We start from the raw sequence: 16,500 nt of genomic DNA on the forward strand, positions 1-16,500 counted from the left end.
TGGTATTAAATTTTGTCAACTGAATAACCTTGATAGGCAAAGTTTTACAAAAGGCCGTTATATAACCATTTTATGTGTGTAAGTTTACTTATTTTATAACGTTAAATAAAAAATTGCATAAGGACATCCTTATAATTATTGTAACTGCACGCCAAAGCTGGCGCTTTTGTAAGCACGGTCAAGAAACGCGACTTATTGAATCGAAGATGGCGGCGTTGGTGGGTGCGTGATTGCGTGAGGCGAGGTCTTGGTGTTTTCCCTCCCCTCTGCTAAAATGTTGTCGAGGCAGTTCATGTCTGATCTGCGGAAATATTCGCCCCTCTTACGGGCGCTAAACAGTGCTCGCGGAGGTCGCAACAGCTGCCTAAAACAGCCCGGGACCCGCCAGTACGGTGGTGGTGCTCACGGCGATGGTCACAAGTCCGCCCTACAAAAACGGCTCACGATGGACGATTTGCCTGGCTTCGTGGGCCCCTGGGAAGAACGATTCAGACAGACGCAGCAAAAGTTCAATCGCCAACTGCTCATCGGGATCGCGTTTTTCTCGAGCACGGCGTTGTATGCCTGGTACTCCGGCGTGCTCGACTACGTCGACGCACCGCCTATGAAGAACCCAGATGACAAGAAGTCTGCCGCTACAAAGTCGAAATCGTCGGGAGTCGGTGGCTTCAAGGTGCAGCCGGCGTCACACACAAAGATACCAGAGTCGGTTCCCTACCTTTTGGTGGGGGCCGGTACGGCGTCTTTCTCTGCCTTCCGCGCGATCCGCTCGGCCGATCCAACAGCAAAGGTACTTGTCATAGGAGATGAGCCGTACAAGCCGTACATGAGGCCACCTCTGTCCAAAGAACTGTGGTTCTCAGAGGACGGGCCCAAGTCATTTAGTTTCAAGCAGTGGAACGGTCGAGAGCGAAGTATCTTCTTCGAACACGAGGACTTCTATTGCAGGCCGGACGAATTGATGGAGCGTGAAACAGGAGGCATCGCGGTCGTCAGCAACTGCCGAGTGGTGCGCATCGACTCCGAAGCGCAGAAGGCCGTCTTGGAGGACGGCCGCGAGGTCCGTTACGGGAAGTGCCTCATCGCCACGGGCGGCCAGCCCAAGAACCTGCCCGTGTTTGAGAAGCCCGAGTTGGCCGACAAGGTGACGCTGTACCGCACCGTCTCCGACTTCCAGGCGCTGGACGAGCTTTCACGCCGCGCCAAGTCAGTGGTGATCGTGGGCGGCGGCTTCCTGGGCAGCGAGCTGGGCTGCGCGTTGGGCCGGCGCGGGGCCAAAACGGGGCTCACCGTCTACCAGGTGTTCTCCGAGAAGGGCAACATGGGCCGCGTGCTTCCCGAGTACCTGTCGCGCTGGACCACGGACAAGGTGCGCAACGAGGGCGTCCAGGTGCTCAGCTCCACCCGCGTGACGGACGCCCGGCTGGGGCCACGAGGCCAGGTGCTGCTCACGCTAGACTCTGGGCAGCAAATTGCAGCTGACCACGTCATAGTAGCCGTCGGTCTGAAGCCGAGCACAGACCTGGCCGTAGAGTCGGGGCTTGAAGTCGACGACCGGTTGGGCGGATTCAAAGCCAACGCCGAGCTCGAGGCCCGCACGAACCTGTGGGTTGCCGGCGATGCGTTGTCCTTCTACGACACCAAACTCGGGAGGCGCCGCGTCGAACACCACGACCATGCCGTGGTGACGGGCCGACTGGCTGGTGAGAACATGACGGGGGCACGCAAGCCCTACCGACACCAGTCCATGTTTTGGTCCGACCTGGGGCCAGACGTGGGCTACGAGGCGATTGGCATTGTAGAGTCGCACCTCGAGACTGTAGGCGTTTTTGCACGGGCAACGCAACAAGACGACACCACTGCTCCCTCCGGTACTGCCACAGCGGTGCCGACCCCGGTGAGTGCGGCAACACGCAACGATGTGCCGCGAGCGCCAGGTGAGGGGGACGACTACGACAAAGGGGTGATATTCTATCTGCGGAACGATGGTGTTGTGGTGGGTATTCTGCTGTGGAACGTCTTCAACCGTATGGCCGTGGCTCGCAAGATCATAAACGAGCACAAGGCCTATGAGGACTTCAGCGAGCTGGCCAAGCTGTTTGACATTCACAGCGAAGAGTAAGACCGTGTGTGCGGAAGGAGCTCAGGTGTAGTGCCTACACTGTATTGTTGCACAATGTTGTTCTACTTTCAGAGTTGACATTCTAATCTCTATTCTTTTCGTAAGTAGGCATGAGTGCTGGGGGACAATACATGTAATGTAATGTATCGTTATTGCCTTCCGCATTTTGATACAAAGCTAATAGAGCTACAGCACGTATGCACAGTACTAATGCTCTTCTCTCCAGTAGGCATTTCAATGCATTGGAACATATTTGTTTGCATGTGAGACAGCAAACATGGCGTACAACATTCCATGCATTGGGGTACCTACATCTGTTACATTATTGCGGACCCTTAAATGTTTCGAAGTAATGCGTGCCATAGGGACGCACACACTATATTGTGCTGTCACACTCAGCCCGGTGGTTTAGAAGAGGCCAAGCAAGTCACTTAAGCCCGTATCGAGGAATCGTCTTTTATTGCTTGATGCTGCCTGCATGGCGCACCTTGTTGTTGTACTATCGCCTCATTTTCGCTATGAACTTGCGTCTGTTAATGAATTTAGTTGCATTGTTACGCATTGTTGGCAAGCCAAATAGCAAGCACAGAAAAATGTAGCGGGATATGCTTTCTTTTTTTACTAGTAAAGCATGGTTGTAAGAAGCGGCGATATTTTGTGAACCTGTTTCTCTGCGCTATGGGAGTTTCAAGACCTTAAATTCAGACCTGCCGCTGACTACTGAGACTGTTCGTTGCACCTGTGGGTAAATGCGTGATCCATCACTGCTACAACATTAAAACGTAAAGCGCATGTCCCATCTGGTCATCGTCCTTGTCGTTGTTGTGCTAAACTTTCATTTGTAGTCATGAGCCCACTCTTTCAGCAATACATTTGATTGAACATTGCATAATGTTTTCTAATTGACAATTTTGTACTTGTGAAATGCAAAAATTTTTCTTCTGGCTTTTTTCTTTTCATTTCATTATTTTGGTCACCGACTTCTTGTTCCTGCTTGCAGGATTAATTATGTGCCATCTAATTTGGAACACCATCATTGTAGCTTCATAGGATCGTGACACTGGTGGCACCGTGTGTTATTCTGAAGCCCTTCACAGTGGCCCACCTCAAAACCTGAATGTTGCTGTAGCGCATAAAATGCCACTTTGACTTGAACAGCTCTTTTCATAATAATGCAGCAGTAAACGGCAGCCTGAAAGAAAAAAAAAATGTACCGTTGGGAAACCATTAAAGGAGTCATGAAGAAAAAACACAAGTTTGGTTCATTCAAAAGATTGTCTCGTTAGAATCATACTGACACCACTTTTAACGTAAACTTCGCTCAAATAAGCTACATAATTAGGAAAAACGGGAATGGTCATGCGACCCACCAGCTCATTTCCCGCAACAGAACCTGTGATGTCACATGAGCTAAGCTCTGCGATTGGCGGAGGCTGGCAGAAGCAGACGCAAATTAGGTAGAGCTTACAAACTAGACGAACGAGCGATTTGCGCTTAAATTTAGGGCACATTCTTTAGAAAGCAATAAGAATGATGGGACAAACAGTGGAAGTTACGAAAGCACATGTAAACATAGAAGTACTGATGCGTTCTGCTGTTCGTACTGCGCACAGCATGCTTTGGTTTAGCTGCACAGCACTACGGGGCTTGGGGTTGTCTCAGACGACACTGGCCGATTGACGCAAGCAACGGTGTCTTACATGACCCCATTTGTCGAGCGAGCACTGTTTCACGGAACGAATATTTTCTCCCAGGACAAAAACAAGCCAGGTTTAAATGCAGGCAAAAACAAACCAAACGCTTGCCACGGTATGGTGGCGCCATCTAGGTTACAGAACGTAAAGAAACGCGGGAACAAACCAACACCGCTGTACAGGGTGGAGACAACCTTTGAACGGTCCCGTGCCGCCGCAATTGGGTCAACGGGCTCAACGCGTTATTCTTTTCGTTTCCCACGAGACCTAGCAACGCGAAACAGACACTATAATACAAACTACTTCAGTAAACCACGTTGCGGCGATAATTTTAGCGCGGTTTTGACACAATGACTTGCTTCGGCGGCGAGTGAGCAACCGAACATGGCGGCGCCAGCGTTACGTGTCTCTACCCTGTACAGCGGATGCGTGAATGAAGGTATTCTAGGCTGCAGAACGGTCGGTTCCTGTGATGTCACTTGGGACCACGAAAACGCACGATTGAGCGGGAAAATCAAAATTTTAACCTAAATTGTTTAATTTCTCAGTGAATAAAGCACCGTTTGTATCCGGACAAGCGCTGGGGGCACTATAAAACACGAAATCTTTTGAATAAAACCAACTTGCATTTTCTCTTCATGGCTCCTTTAACTGTGTAGCTATGCCTAAACATTTTTGCATTAAAAAATGCTGCGAGATGGTTGTGGAGAATGCTGAATAAGTGTGAAGCATATATAGGTTGTACAATGATTATCCAAGGTTCATTTGGCAGATAATGTCTCAATCAGTGATGGTGCAGTTAGAGCAATGTCATTACAAGCTGGAAAGATTGTGACTGTTATAAACCATTCTAAGACAACTGGTGTGCACTTTTCTAATCACTGTCTTGCTGTAACTGGGATGATGACTAAGCTAAGTTGATGGGAAGCAAAAAAAAAAACGCTTTTTTCAAACTGTGATCAACATACTTTGAAGTCAACTAGCACAATGAAGCCTGGTGAGGCTATATCTTGGAAGAGAGACCTGGTGTAATTTTTTTTTAAGAAACATACCCTTTTTTCCCAGCCTTGCACAGCCGCAAAAAGCCAGTTGTATGATTTGTTTTGAAACCGTTATTTATGATAGTGATTTAGCTGACACTCAGTACTGTTATAAAGGCTTCCTAAGAGTTGTGTCGCATAATTTTTTTTAAATTACATGTCTTACTTAGTACATTGTTTGCAGCTGTTTTGTGCAACCATATTTCTCCCATTCAAAGTTGCAGGGGATCTAAAATTCCAAAACACTCGTACTTCTCCTTCTGGGAACTATTAAAAGCAAACACTTGAAACTGAGCTGTGGAGTCGTCGGAATGTCATTTGAACCAAACGTCATTTGACTCCAAGGTGAAGTTATGCTGCTCCACTGGGTTTCGAAATGCCATTTGGCTCAAAGACGTTCGAGCCAAATAAGTGCCCAGAGAGACATGTGGGCTCTCAAATTCCATTTCTAGCACACTCACACACAGCGTTCCAAGTCAGCGTAAATAAATACATAACTGTCGTACGTAAAACAAACAAAATATTCTTAATTGTGGGACTTTGTTTACTTCTCGTTCACTTAAATCGTGATATCAAGATGTTATAATTCCGTGCTTTCAGCACCAGTGCAAGCAAGCAACACACCAGTGTGGCCAGACAGCACAAAAAACCTCGATTGAGATTAAGAATTAAGCAAAAACTGTGTCAAAACTTGCGTTATTGTTAATTTGATATCATTTTAATGCCAAAGACTGCCGCGAAATTTAATTGGTGCATTATTGTGTAAAAACAACTCGACAGCAGCAGCGCCATGCAACATCGCAAGCGATTGTAAAGCTTTCAAATGTCATCAAAATTGTAGTGGGGCATGGCAGATTCTGAATGGCATTTGAAGCACCCCATTTGAGTCAAATGACATTTAGTTTATATGACATTCGGACCCAAGTGGAGCCAGGGTATTAGCAATTAAGTGTGACATATTGTGTCTCAGATGTGTGTATGAATGGGTGTGTTGCAGTTGTCTTCCAGGACTACACTTCTGCATTATATCCTGGGGACCCCTGCCTTCCTAAAAATGAGACCACCAAATGTTCAAGGGTTTATGGAAAACTGAACATAGTCAACTTATGTAGCTCCATTTTGATTACAGTGGCAGGGGGAGTGCAGAGCGAAAGTGCCCAAAAGCCCGTCGTTACTGATGTATCTATGTATTAATGACTCCACCATAAATTGACAATTGGTCAGAAAGATGTTAGGCATATCACCCTTGCAGTGTTTGTTGCAGAGGCAAAAGGTAGTATAGATCCTTTCAAGACGGTTGTACTAAAACGTGAGTAGGTGGCTTCACAAAATGTGGCTCGAGAAAATCGGGAGAGAGTGCGAAGAAGTTCGCCAACATCTGCCTCGCATTTAAATGACCTGGTTATGTCCCTCGGTAACAGTATTTTCGTATCGGATCGTACTTGGCGCCTGGGAGCGCACGGGCATGCCTGCGAGGCAGCGTAAGACTCCCGCTTGGCGACAGGTGGCGCTAGCCTCGCTGTCCTCGCACCTATAGAGGGCTTCAGCCCCGGGCCGATAGCGCTGCGCCGGCGTCACTACCGGTGTCTTGACGCGACTCGTTCGGCGGTGGTAACGGGCTCAGCGGCTTTCGCGAGACGCTCCGCATCCGAGGATCCTGACCAGCGCAGAGCAACAGCCCTACCAAGCACCCTAGGTGAGAGATCCGCGCGCGTGGCCGGAAACGGGGCCGCACCAGACGCGTCTGCTTGCAGGTTGGTGGAGCAGACGATAGCGAGTCCTAACGGGGGCCTGCTGCCGCGTAGTCGCGGCCGCTTCCTGTCGCGTCTTCATCCTTCCCGCCTCCAGATTGGTCGCTCGGCAGGTCCGGCCGTCCTTCGGCCCAACGGTTGCCCGTGCTGCCTGAAAGCCAATTCCTTGTTGGAAGCAAATCTGAGCTTTAACACAGCGCGCGCAAATTCGGGAGCGCCGAAAAAAAAAATCGAGAAACGGCCAGGCGGCAGGCAGTCGACGCCGTGCGTGCACTCTACAACAGGTGACTCCGTGGGACCAGCTGTGGTTTTGGGAGCTGGGCGACGCGAGAACGTGGGAGGTGAAAATACTAAAAGGAACGCGCGCAACTAGAGGTGGAAACGTGCGTCCGCCCGTGCGTGCGTACTTTTTATTTATTTATTTGGCCTTCGCGTGCACGGCTGTCGTGGGCTAACAGAAGCAACAACTACTGCTGCTGATCCGTTCAGCTTGACGGCGTACGAGCCAGCGCTAGCGCTACCTGAATGACGAAGTCGCGCAAAAGGATATGTCTCTGTGTGCTAGCTTATAATACTTATGTTTTATTGCACTTGCGCTAGACCGATTATGGTTTGTGGTCTCGCATTCCTTGTGCAACTCTCGCATTTCTGTTTCCGTTTCGTATGTGCTTGCACTAAGGTGAATATTTTTATATCTTGTGCCTTTGCGACCTATGGTGAAACGCACATTATTTTAGCTGGCTAAAAAGTTCTTTAGAGCAAGCCGCTCTCGCTCAAACTTTACTCCCCGGTCTCATTTACGGATCCATTTTGTTGAAAAATAACGTCAGCCGCAGCAGCAATCGTCTGAAGCCATTGATAGCCCTCTCCAGAACCATATGCGTAGGCAGGGGCTGATCCAGGTTTTTTCTAAGGGGTTGGGGGGGGTAGTCAGCTTCTATCATTGATGATGATGATGAGGAAGGGGGTAGTAGCCGTTTTCATTCACGAAGTTTTCGATAACCAACAATACAGGAGATAGAAAAAAATCAACTAGATTTTTCTTACAACGTGAGGAGTCATCTTGTTTGGGGGTATAATATCTAAAATTAATTAAGGGGGGGGGGGGGGGATATCCGGACCCCCGTTCCGGATCCGCCAATCTGCTATGCGAGAACTAGTTTCTTCGTCTCTCAGTGTTGAATCAGTAGAGAGAGAGAGAGAGATGACTTTATTTGATGCCCGAGATGGGTTCTGAAGGGTAGACGACTTGGACGGTCTCCCTCCCTCATCCGTCAGCCAGGATTCCTTGGATCCTCGCGGCGGCTTCGGCCATCCGGACTGCTGTCAGTTGTGCCTCCGGTGTGGAGCTGAGCAGAGCAGTCTCCCATTGTTCTGCAGTCTTAATTTTGTAGCTTCTCAGTGTATCTACATCGGATTTGCTATTATAGCCATTCGTATTTTGTTGGAGCTTATGGCAGGACCATATCATGTGGTGTAGGTCGGCTCGCCCTGTTTCCCTCAACCGCTGCTACCCAGACCTTGAATCAGTAGAGAGAGATAATGAAAACCGGTTATGTTAGCCGAGCCCTCGCGTTGGCTTGCTACGCCAGATGATTAAAAACAAAATAACTATAAAAATGAAAAGACGTTGGATGATGTGCACAAAATTCTCAGCCGCATACAAAAGAAGTTTTTCGCAGAACTCTGTCCAGTGCTGTGCTCCGAAGAAGCACCAAAAGAGTTTTGGTTGCACGTGCAGCCTGACTGGGACCCGAAACAGCCCTCAATCTTTGTGCAGGCCGCTCGAAGTGGCGCGGATTCAACAAGCAGACCGGTGACATGCTACCCCAGAATCAGAGTTCTGCGCAGCTGGGGTGCGCCTGTTCTACTTACGGACCCAAATAAACGCACTCAGCTCCAACTCTGGAGACCCGGCTTCGAATCCCACACAGCGGAGGCCATTTTCCGTGCAGGACAACGATAACTTTTTTTTTTTCGTTTTGTTCACAGAATGGGGCACTGCAGGCCTTCGCCTTAACTGAAACAGAATAGAACACAAATTTTCGTGATTCCGAAAGATTCCTGGTGACAGCGCCACGGAACTCGCCACGCAGCATCGCGGCTCGGAGCAGTTGTCAGCAACAGAGTTTCATCTTTCGTGTCAAGCAAAATTCGTGGGTGTGAGTGCATGCGTGTGTGTGCGTGCGCGCGTATACGACGGTTATTAACAACTTGTACTACCATTGTCAGCTGCAAGGGGACGTAGAACAAAGTGGCGAATAAACAAGACCGTTAAGAAAAGAATACAAAGCAAAGGAAACTGCTTTATTCGCTGAGCTGCGCCTTCAAGTGTTGGAGAAATTCGCGGTACGAAAACCCGCTGCCTGTTTTGTCGTCGACCATGTGCTGCACAATCAGGTGCCGGGCCTTGCTGTCTTCTCGGATCACTCTTAGCGGACTGTACACGTGCCGCCTCGACTGTGTCCAGGAGAGGAAGTTCCGCACCATCTCCGATTCCTCCGTCGCCAGCGGGGGCAGCTCAGTCATGTACTCGGGGATAGATGCGTAATTTGGCACGCCCAGGACGTTGGTGCAGAAGTGCTCGCTGATGTCCCGGCCGACGTAGATGTAGAGCCGGTCAACAGTGTCAAGCACGTAGCAGCCGTGCCGGTCAATTTTCTCGAGGGACAGCTGCAGTCGCGGCGGCTGGCAGACCAGCGTGCCGTCATCCAGCTCCAGGACATCCAGATCGTCGAGCTCGTGAATGGGGTGCAGTGCTGGGTAAATGTACGTTATCAGGTTTCGCAGGGGCATCGTCTTCATTTGCTCCATAGCAAACACCCGTTCGTCTAGCCTGGTTCTGACGTCCACGCGGAACGCCTTGTGCTTCAGGAGCGCCAGCACGTAGAGGGGCAGAAGGCGGGCGCCGTAGGGGATGGCCAGTCCGGCCTGCAGCACAGCCGGGCTGGAACAGAGGGTGGCCCTGAAGGCCTGGATCAGGTCCAGGCAGGCATTCATCATGGCATCTCGTGCATCCAGCACTGACGACGATAGGCTCCGGTCCACCGCCATCTTGCAGAGCATGCCCACAACTGCTTCTTGGTCCACAGATGCAAGAACGTCCTCGAGCATCGCCGTTACGGGCAAGCACAGCGTGTGCACTCTAACGCGTCTCTCCCCCCGAGCGGAGGTGTAGAGGACGGCCACCTGAATGCTGGCCAGGTTGCAATCGGCCAGGCCATCCTCGATGGCAATCTGCACGCCGAAGCCCGCCTCAGGGTTTACATTGGGCAGCCATAGCAGGTCCGTGGAGCGCAAGAACAGGTTGCCGTGGTAAGTGTCGACCACCAGCCCCCTGGTGCACCGTACCCTCATCACTGCTTCGAAGCCAATATTTCGCGTGAGGTAGTACCGCAGGTCGGCTTCAAACTTCTCCACTTGACTCCGGTTTGTAGAACTGTGCAAGCCGGGGTAGTAGTTGACGCTACCCGCAGTGTATTTGGAGATGCACGCGAGGCTGGCCACGTCCATGTACTGGGCGCCCATGAGGAACACGTCCACTGCAACGTGCTGGCTGGAGCAGTCCAGGGCTATCTTCTTATAGAAGTCAGTCGCGGGCAGCAGGTTTGCGATCTCCGTCCCTGCCTTCTGTTCTTCCCTGGGCTTGAGTCTACCGGGGCCAGCGTTGGGAAGACAGGTCTGGAACACCGACACCCTGCCGCCAATGAGATTGATAAGCTGGTAAGCGGCCTGCACAGCAGCACCCAGGGCACTAGTGGGCTCGTCATTGTTCGCGTGGATAGACGGCAAATTTGTCAACAGATCTCGCACGAGCGCTTTGCTTTCGTGGACGTTCACCAGTAAGCCGTCAGGAAAGGGCAGGAACACATCGTCGATATCGGGGACGAGAAGCATTTGTGGCTGGCTCAGACCCTCCCCGAGGTTGTAGAAGTGCACGGACGAGTCGAAGGTGACAAAGCCCACGCGAGTGCGGCCGTCGCCGGGAAGGTTGTCCAGCTCGTGCAGAAGCACCTTGCAGAAGGACGACAAGTAGCCTGTGCGTATGGCACCGTAAGATACGTCAAGAACGAACAGGTAGGCTGCCGGCTGGGGTGGCCGCGACATGTAATCCGCAGGGGTAATGAACTCCACAGTGGCACTTCGAACCTCCGGCCGACGTTCAGGCTCGCCGGATTCTTTCGTCGACGGGTCATACATGAAGTCGTCGGGCAGAGGGCTGATGCGGAAGCAGATGTTGCACTTCCACCTTTGTCGTTCCATAAGCTGCACATACGGATTGATGTAGGCGCCACAAGAGAGACACCGCACGATTGTGGTGTCTTGAAGCACAGGCAGGCGACGGACCTCTCGAAATGGGTAAATGAGGACCCCTAAGGGCAAACGAGCTTGTTTAAGAAGGTACTGCGTCTCGGGTATCTTGTTCAGAGTACACCTGAAAATGTCACGTGAGCAGCTTTTTATCTCACGTGAGGTGAAGTCTGATCTGTCCCTGGACCCTTCAACATGGTAGGGTGAGCTGTTGGAACTTTCGCCGGGTAAAGCTTGCTTCGGTTGGTTCTTCGGTAGAATGGGACGGTCCTGAAGCAAGTCATACGCCTTGTATCCCAAGATCTTGTTGGAGCTGTCACTGGGGCTCGTGGCCACCATGTGCGAATGAGGCTCGTGGCCTGGCTGCTCCCCTTCAAGCGTCGACTTCTGAGGTGCCTGCTGGTTGATGGCAATGCTGCCACTGGGACCATACTCAGTCTGCTGTGAACACGATGACCTTTCAAGCGGGTGGTATGACAGGGCGTGTGAAGGGACGCCGGCATTGTGGGGTGGGCAGCCAGCCCACTGTTGGCGAACCCCGGGCATGCGTGCAGGGGTTGCAAATTCGTGACACTTGAGCTGAGAGTCGCTAGCTGGCGGGACGGGCAATCTGCCGAGGCCAGAGTAAACATAAATGGGAGGCGGGCCCACTGCTGGCCGAAGGCCTTCACAGCCCGAGGGCTGTCCTTGAAGAGGGGCCTGCAGTGCGGCGGCGCAGTGATGGCTGGAGGAGAACGGAAGCGGCGGGGCCGACTGTCCTGGTCCGCCAACGGCAGCACTCGAGACGCTATTCAAGTTGCTACTAAGCGTTGGAGGCGGCGGACCCAGCGGTGCCGCCCCGGGCCACGGCACGCGCCTCTGGACAGGCGTTCCGGTTGCAGAAGGCTGTGCCAGAGGAGGTGGCCCATGCTGTGAGGCGCTCCTCGCCGCCAAAGCTGTACCCGCCGGTGGTGGAGGCAAACCTCGTGCGCGAGGTGCCTGGCCGGTGTTTGGGCGCATGCTGTTCAACGGGCCGAAAGCTATGGGCGTCCCAAGATGACTTGAGTAAGGATGGCCGTCACGCTGGTTTAATGCGTCCGGGGCCACCCCAATGGGGCTCGGTGGACGCGCTTGCTTGTGCTGTAGTGGGGCGAATGGGTGTGAGCCCAGGTGAGCCCCACTGCCCGCAGGGACGTTTCGCTTGGACTGGGCTGCGCTTACTGAAAATGTGGCCCTGACCAGCTCCTTGTCCACGCTGTCTCCATAAGGCACCGCACGGGTTCCCCCGCCGTCTGCTGCGCAGGCCAAGGGTGGCTGGCCGCAGGGAACTGGCTCCGCATCGCGCACGCACTCGCCACGTGGCGTTGCCATTCTTGCGCTTCTTCCTTTTCACACTGGTGGCAGGCTAGCCGTCTGAAGCAACTTCACGCACCTGTTCACTTGTTTGCTTTTTGGCATTCCAAGGTTACTGCTTAGCTGATACTCTATTTTCGTGAGCTGGCGGAGAAGTTCGGATATTTCAAGCAAGTCAGTGGCAACTCGATGGCGACACAGGTTGGTTTCGAATCATCATCATGAGTCGGCTATGTCATACACAGTGAAAGCGCGAGGAAAAAAATGTTGCAGAAGGCGGAGTTGCAGGTGCTATTTCCTATATTGTTGAGCATTTTTTTCGTCTGTATCATTGATTTCTGTTCAATTAGTTTCCAGTCACTTTTAATCATCTTTGTGCAGTGCCCTCTAGTTACTCCAGCACATCTTCTTCCAAACCACTGATGATTCGTCGATATAGTGGTTGAGTGTGCGCACCTTGCACTATTGTCACGCGGCGTCAGGATAGACAGAGAGAGAATGCATTTAATGGTAGCAGCGACGTTAGCTGAGCCATTTCGCTTAGTGTGCTACGCCATATGAAGGAAAAGAAACATGATGGTTTGTGAAATGAAATAAATAAATGTATAAAAAATGAGCTGATGCGCACGAATTTTCAAGCAGGGCGGGAGACACGAACCATGACAGGGCGGATTCAATGGGCGGCATAACACGACCGCTGTGATTATACGCCTTTCCGTCCGTCGCCTTTTGTAGCGTAAGCTACCCTGGCCGCGGTTGGGCACTTTCGCGTGGACCTTGAAGGGCCGTGCTGCGCAAGCGCGAGGAGCATAGGGTTGGATTGGATTGGAAATCCAATGCAATTGGGGTATGGGTGTGTGTAGAGAGAGAGAGATAAATAATTATTTATTGGAGAGTTTAGCTCCAACCCAAACAGGAGTTGGCTAATCCAGGCATTGGAGTACACAAAAGGTGCATTACTTGCCCTAAGGTACCGCAAGGTTAGATTAAGTACATTGAGGCAGCAGCGGCTGAAAGATCGCATGCGCACTCAGTAACTACTTGCTCTGTATAGTACACAAGCACACAGAATTGGGCCTGCACATTCGCCGGTCTGTGCATTCCAGAGGAGTGACATCTTAGCCGCGGCAGACGCACTGGCGCCGGCGCGTGCCCAGCTGTGCGCCTCCGTTGCGCAGTAGCCAAGTCTGACGCTGCGCCGGAGCCGCTTGATAGCCGTTTCGCGTGGCTCCTGGAGAACCGTGCTGCGCATGCGCGAGGAGCAGTGACTGGACTGGACTGGACTGGATTGGATTGGACTGGAAATCGTTTTAGCAGCAGTAAGCATGATAATCAGCTAATCCTAGGAAGCCTAAGAATAACCAGCTCAACCTTAGCTCACGCTACGTATATCCTGGCATAGCCGAGCTAAGCCACTGCTATTTTTTTCCTAGTCGGGTTCAACAAGGCGCAGTGCGCTACTGCCGGCGCAATATTCCTTCTCGTAGCAACATCATTGTCATCGTCGTCATCGGAGTTCGTGGTGGGCTGTACGCTGCTCCCCGGCGGCCACTCTCGACAGGACGATACAACTAGGCGGAAAGCTTGGAACGGCCTATCAGTGAGAAAAACTACATCCGATCCGGACCTGGGAATGTTCCTGATGGCCAGGTCTGCCTCCAGGACGGGCGTGTAGTCCCCTAACCTAGCGGGAAAGCTGGACGCGGGTTCGATCCCGACCGCAGCGGCTATTTTTATGGTGGAGAAAAAAATAAAACGCTCGTGTGTGGAGGTTTCAGCGCTCGCTAAGGATGTACAGGTGGTCGAAATTAACCCGAAATCCTTCACTACGGCGAAACTCATAACCCAGTTGTATAGCTTCGGCGCGTAAAGCACAAAATATTTGAAGAAAAAAAAAAAGTTAACGGAAGAGCTTCAATACAGGTTAAAAGAAAATGCACAGAGCTCAGCAGTGACGTATACGCAGGATTCCATCGGACAAAAAGAAAACAGCATTAAATAAGAAAAGAAGTATAAAACAAAAAGAGAGTAGAAAGAAATTGGTTCGAAACTGAGGAAACTAACCCCCCTTCGTCTAACGACAACGATGGTTGAAGCGCTCAGCTTCCTCGTGAGGGGTTCGTTCGTTGTCGTTGGGGTTGTAGGGGTACGCAGAAATTTGGTGACGGGACAGTCGCCATCAGTAAGACATAGAAAGCTTCGCTTTAAATCCAAACTGCTTCGACCGTGTCGGTGTGGTTTCATTCCGACGACGGGAAGCGTTTTTTTTTTTTTTTTTTCTTGAGGCGCTAGATGTGTCATCGCTTATCACCGTTTCGTGAAACCCATTGTGTGAAGTCGGCTTTCCTGTAGTTCGTTTTTGTGACGGGACGGCCGCCACCAGTGAGGCATAGAGAGCTTCACTTCAATAGAACACATCCGCAGGCCCTGGACGTGTTCTCACGACGTTCTCATTATTTTGTAACTTGTTGATACAGTCAAATGTCGATATGACGAATCACGCGGGACCGCCCCAAATCATTCGTTATTTTGAAATATCGTTGTAATGAAAAACTTGCCGCTATATGCCATTTCTCATACCTAGGTGTGAAAATGACGTACCTTGGAAATATACGCGTGTGCAGACAAGCTAACTCTCGAATCAAAACGTTGCGCTTACTTCAAAGCAGCTTTATTTGAAGAAATAAAACGGGAAAAAGAAATGGGGGAGTCACTGTTCTGCAAGTCATACTGTATGCATTAATGATTTGTTTGATGTTGTGTAACCGATTTTATTTGGGGGGAGCGGTACTTCAAGAAATGAGGACACCTCTTGAAGCTGAACTGCGGGCCATCAGTCTGCTTGGGCTCCACAGCGACCCGCCGGTTGACGGGCGGCGGCGCAGCTGTCACCAGCTCTGCACGGCAACACCCTGCGGCGTTCAATCGGCCATTAGCGCTTTCGCATTCACACCTCATATACCGTATGCGAAGTGCTCACGTGTCCTCGGAGCTTTTTAGCCCGCTTTTACCGAATACGAAGGCGATGCGTTATAGTGGCTTTGTTGCACAGCACTTGTAGTAAAGTCGCCTTTTTGAACAACAAGACAGCCGTGCGGAAAAGCACCAATCGCGGGGCATAGATAATGTGTACGGGCCCTGCCACCCCCAATGGAACAAAGGCAAGACCGTTCAAAGCGCAAAACGTAAAACGAGGGACGACGAGAGGCACAGGGACACGCGCTCCCTGTGCCTCTCGTCGTCCCTCGTTTTACGTTTTGCGCTTTGAACGGTCTTGCAATGGAATACCAACTTGCCCAGAAATCCGCCTTAATCAGGAACAAAGGCATAAATGTGTCGCATTTTCCGTGTGAGTCGACTTCTACTTCCTATATCGGCACGGGCGAGCGTAATCCACTGAAAAAAAAAAAAAAGTCTGGAACTGGGTAAAAGTGTTGTTGGTAGCCACAAAAGTCTCCAAACGGACACGCAGGACTTCCGCCACCAGTTTCGCTTATATTCCGGAAACTAATATACTAATCAGAGAAATCAGTCCCAGCTCATTTCAGCACGGCTTTTGAGGGAACATCAAGTCTGGTGGACGCAAACAAAAAAATTGTGGTTGATGCCTCTTTCATAGGAATCGGTAAAACACAGCTTTTAAATGTTTATTGTGCATCCATATGAACTTGCACATCGCTATTTATGTTACGTCGGTATGGCACCGTTAGACGCATCAACGTGAAGCACTGGATTGAATGCGCCGGAACATTGCATAAATCAGGCTGAAACCACAGCCCGTTGAGAAAACCGTGCCAACGAACGCGGGTGTCTCAATTCACCCGTGTCCCGCGTACACGAAGACGCTGGCATCGAGGCGCGACTGTCGGCGCTCATTAGCGTCATGACATGACCTCCGCGATCGGCTGCCGGCGATGCACCGTGGTCATGAACCTCTCCTATACGGCAGCACCATCTGAATGAAGGTAGTGGGAAAGATATAAGGCGCGCTCTACTTCCTAACGCAGCGCTGTGTACCTCCCGCTGCAGTGAGAGTTCGTGGCTCGAATCCGGGTGCCGCCGCGTCAATGGTACTTTTTCTGGCGACGCCATTTCCGTGACGGATGTGACGCCGGTCAGATCTTGGTGTACCAGGGCATAAAACACTTTCGTGTTAAAATCGGATGGGCATTGGCTTATACAATACTTGGTATGGAATGAAACCCGCGTTGAAGAAAGAAGACACAATCGGGGGACCTCTGGAAGAGAAA

The 16,500-nt window shown here is 51.1% G+C and overlaps 2 protein-coding genes and 1 pseudogene across 2 annotated transcripts in view; 2 read left to right on the forward strand and 1 right to left on the reverse strand.

Moving 5' to 3' along the window:
- Positions 1-178: 178 nt before the first annotated feature.
- On the forward strand, positions 179-5,150 carry LOC144178211 (apoptosis-inducing factor 1, mitochondrial-like). The gene has a single exon (XM_077705890.1). It carries the CDS (start codon positions 275-277, stop codon positions 2,120-2,122), a length of 1,848 nt encoding a protein of 615 aa, XP_077562016.1. The 5' UTR covers positions 179-274; the 3' UTR covers positions 2,123-5,150.
- Positions 5,151-6,393: 1,243 nt separating this feature from the next.
- LOC144178213 (ras-related protein Rab-27A-like) overlaps positions 6,394-16,500 on the forward strand; it is a 131,281-nt gene continuing 121,174 nt past the window's right edge. The window contains exon 1 of the mRNA XM_077705892.1: positions 6,394-6,552. The gene's annotated coding sequence lies outside the window, so the exon portion shown is untranslated. The remainder of the gene's footprint in view (positions 6,553-16,500) is intronic.
- On the reverse strand, positions 8,736-13,091 carry LOC144178210 (protein transport protein Sec24A pseudogene; annotated as a pseudogene).

Source organism: Haemaphysalis longicornis, unplaced genomic scaffold (assembly GCF_048455015.1).
Source record: "Haemaphysalis longicornis isolate Haplotype H1 unplaced genomic scaffold, Haemaphysalis longicornis Haplotype H1 scaffold_4, whole genome shotgun sequence".
NCBI lineage: Eukaryota > Metazoa > Arthropoda > Arachnida > Ixodida > Ixodidae > Haemaphysalis > Haemaphysalis longicornis.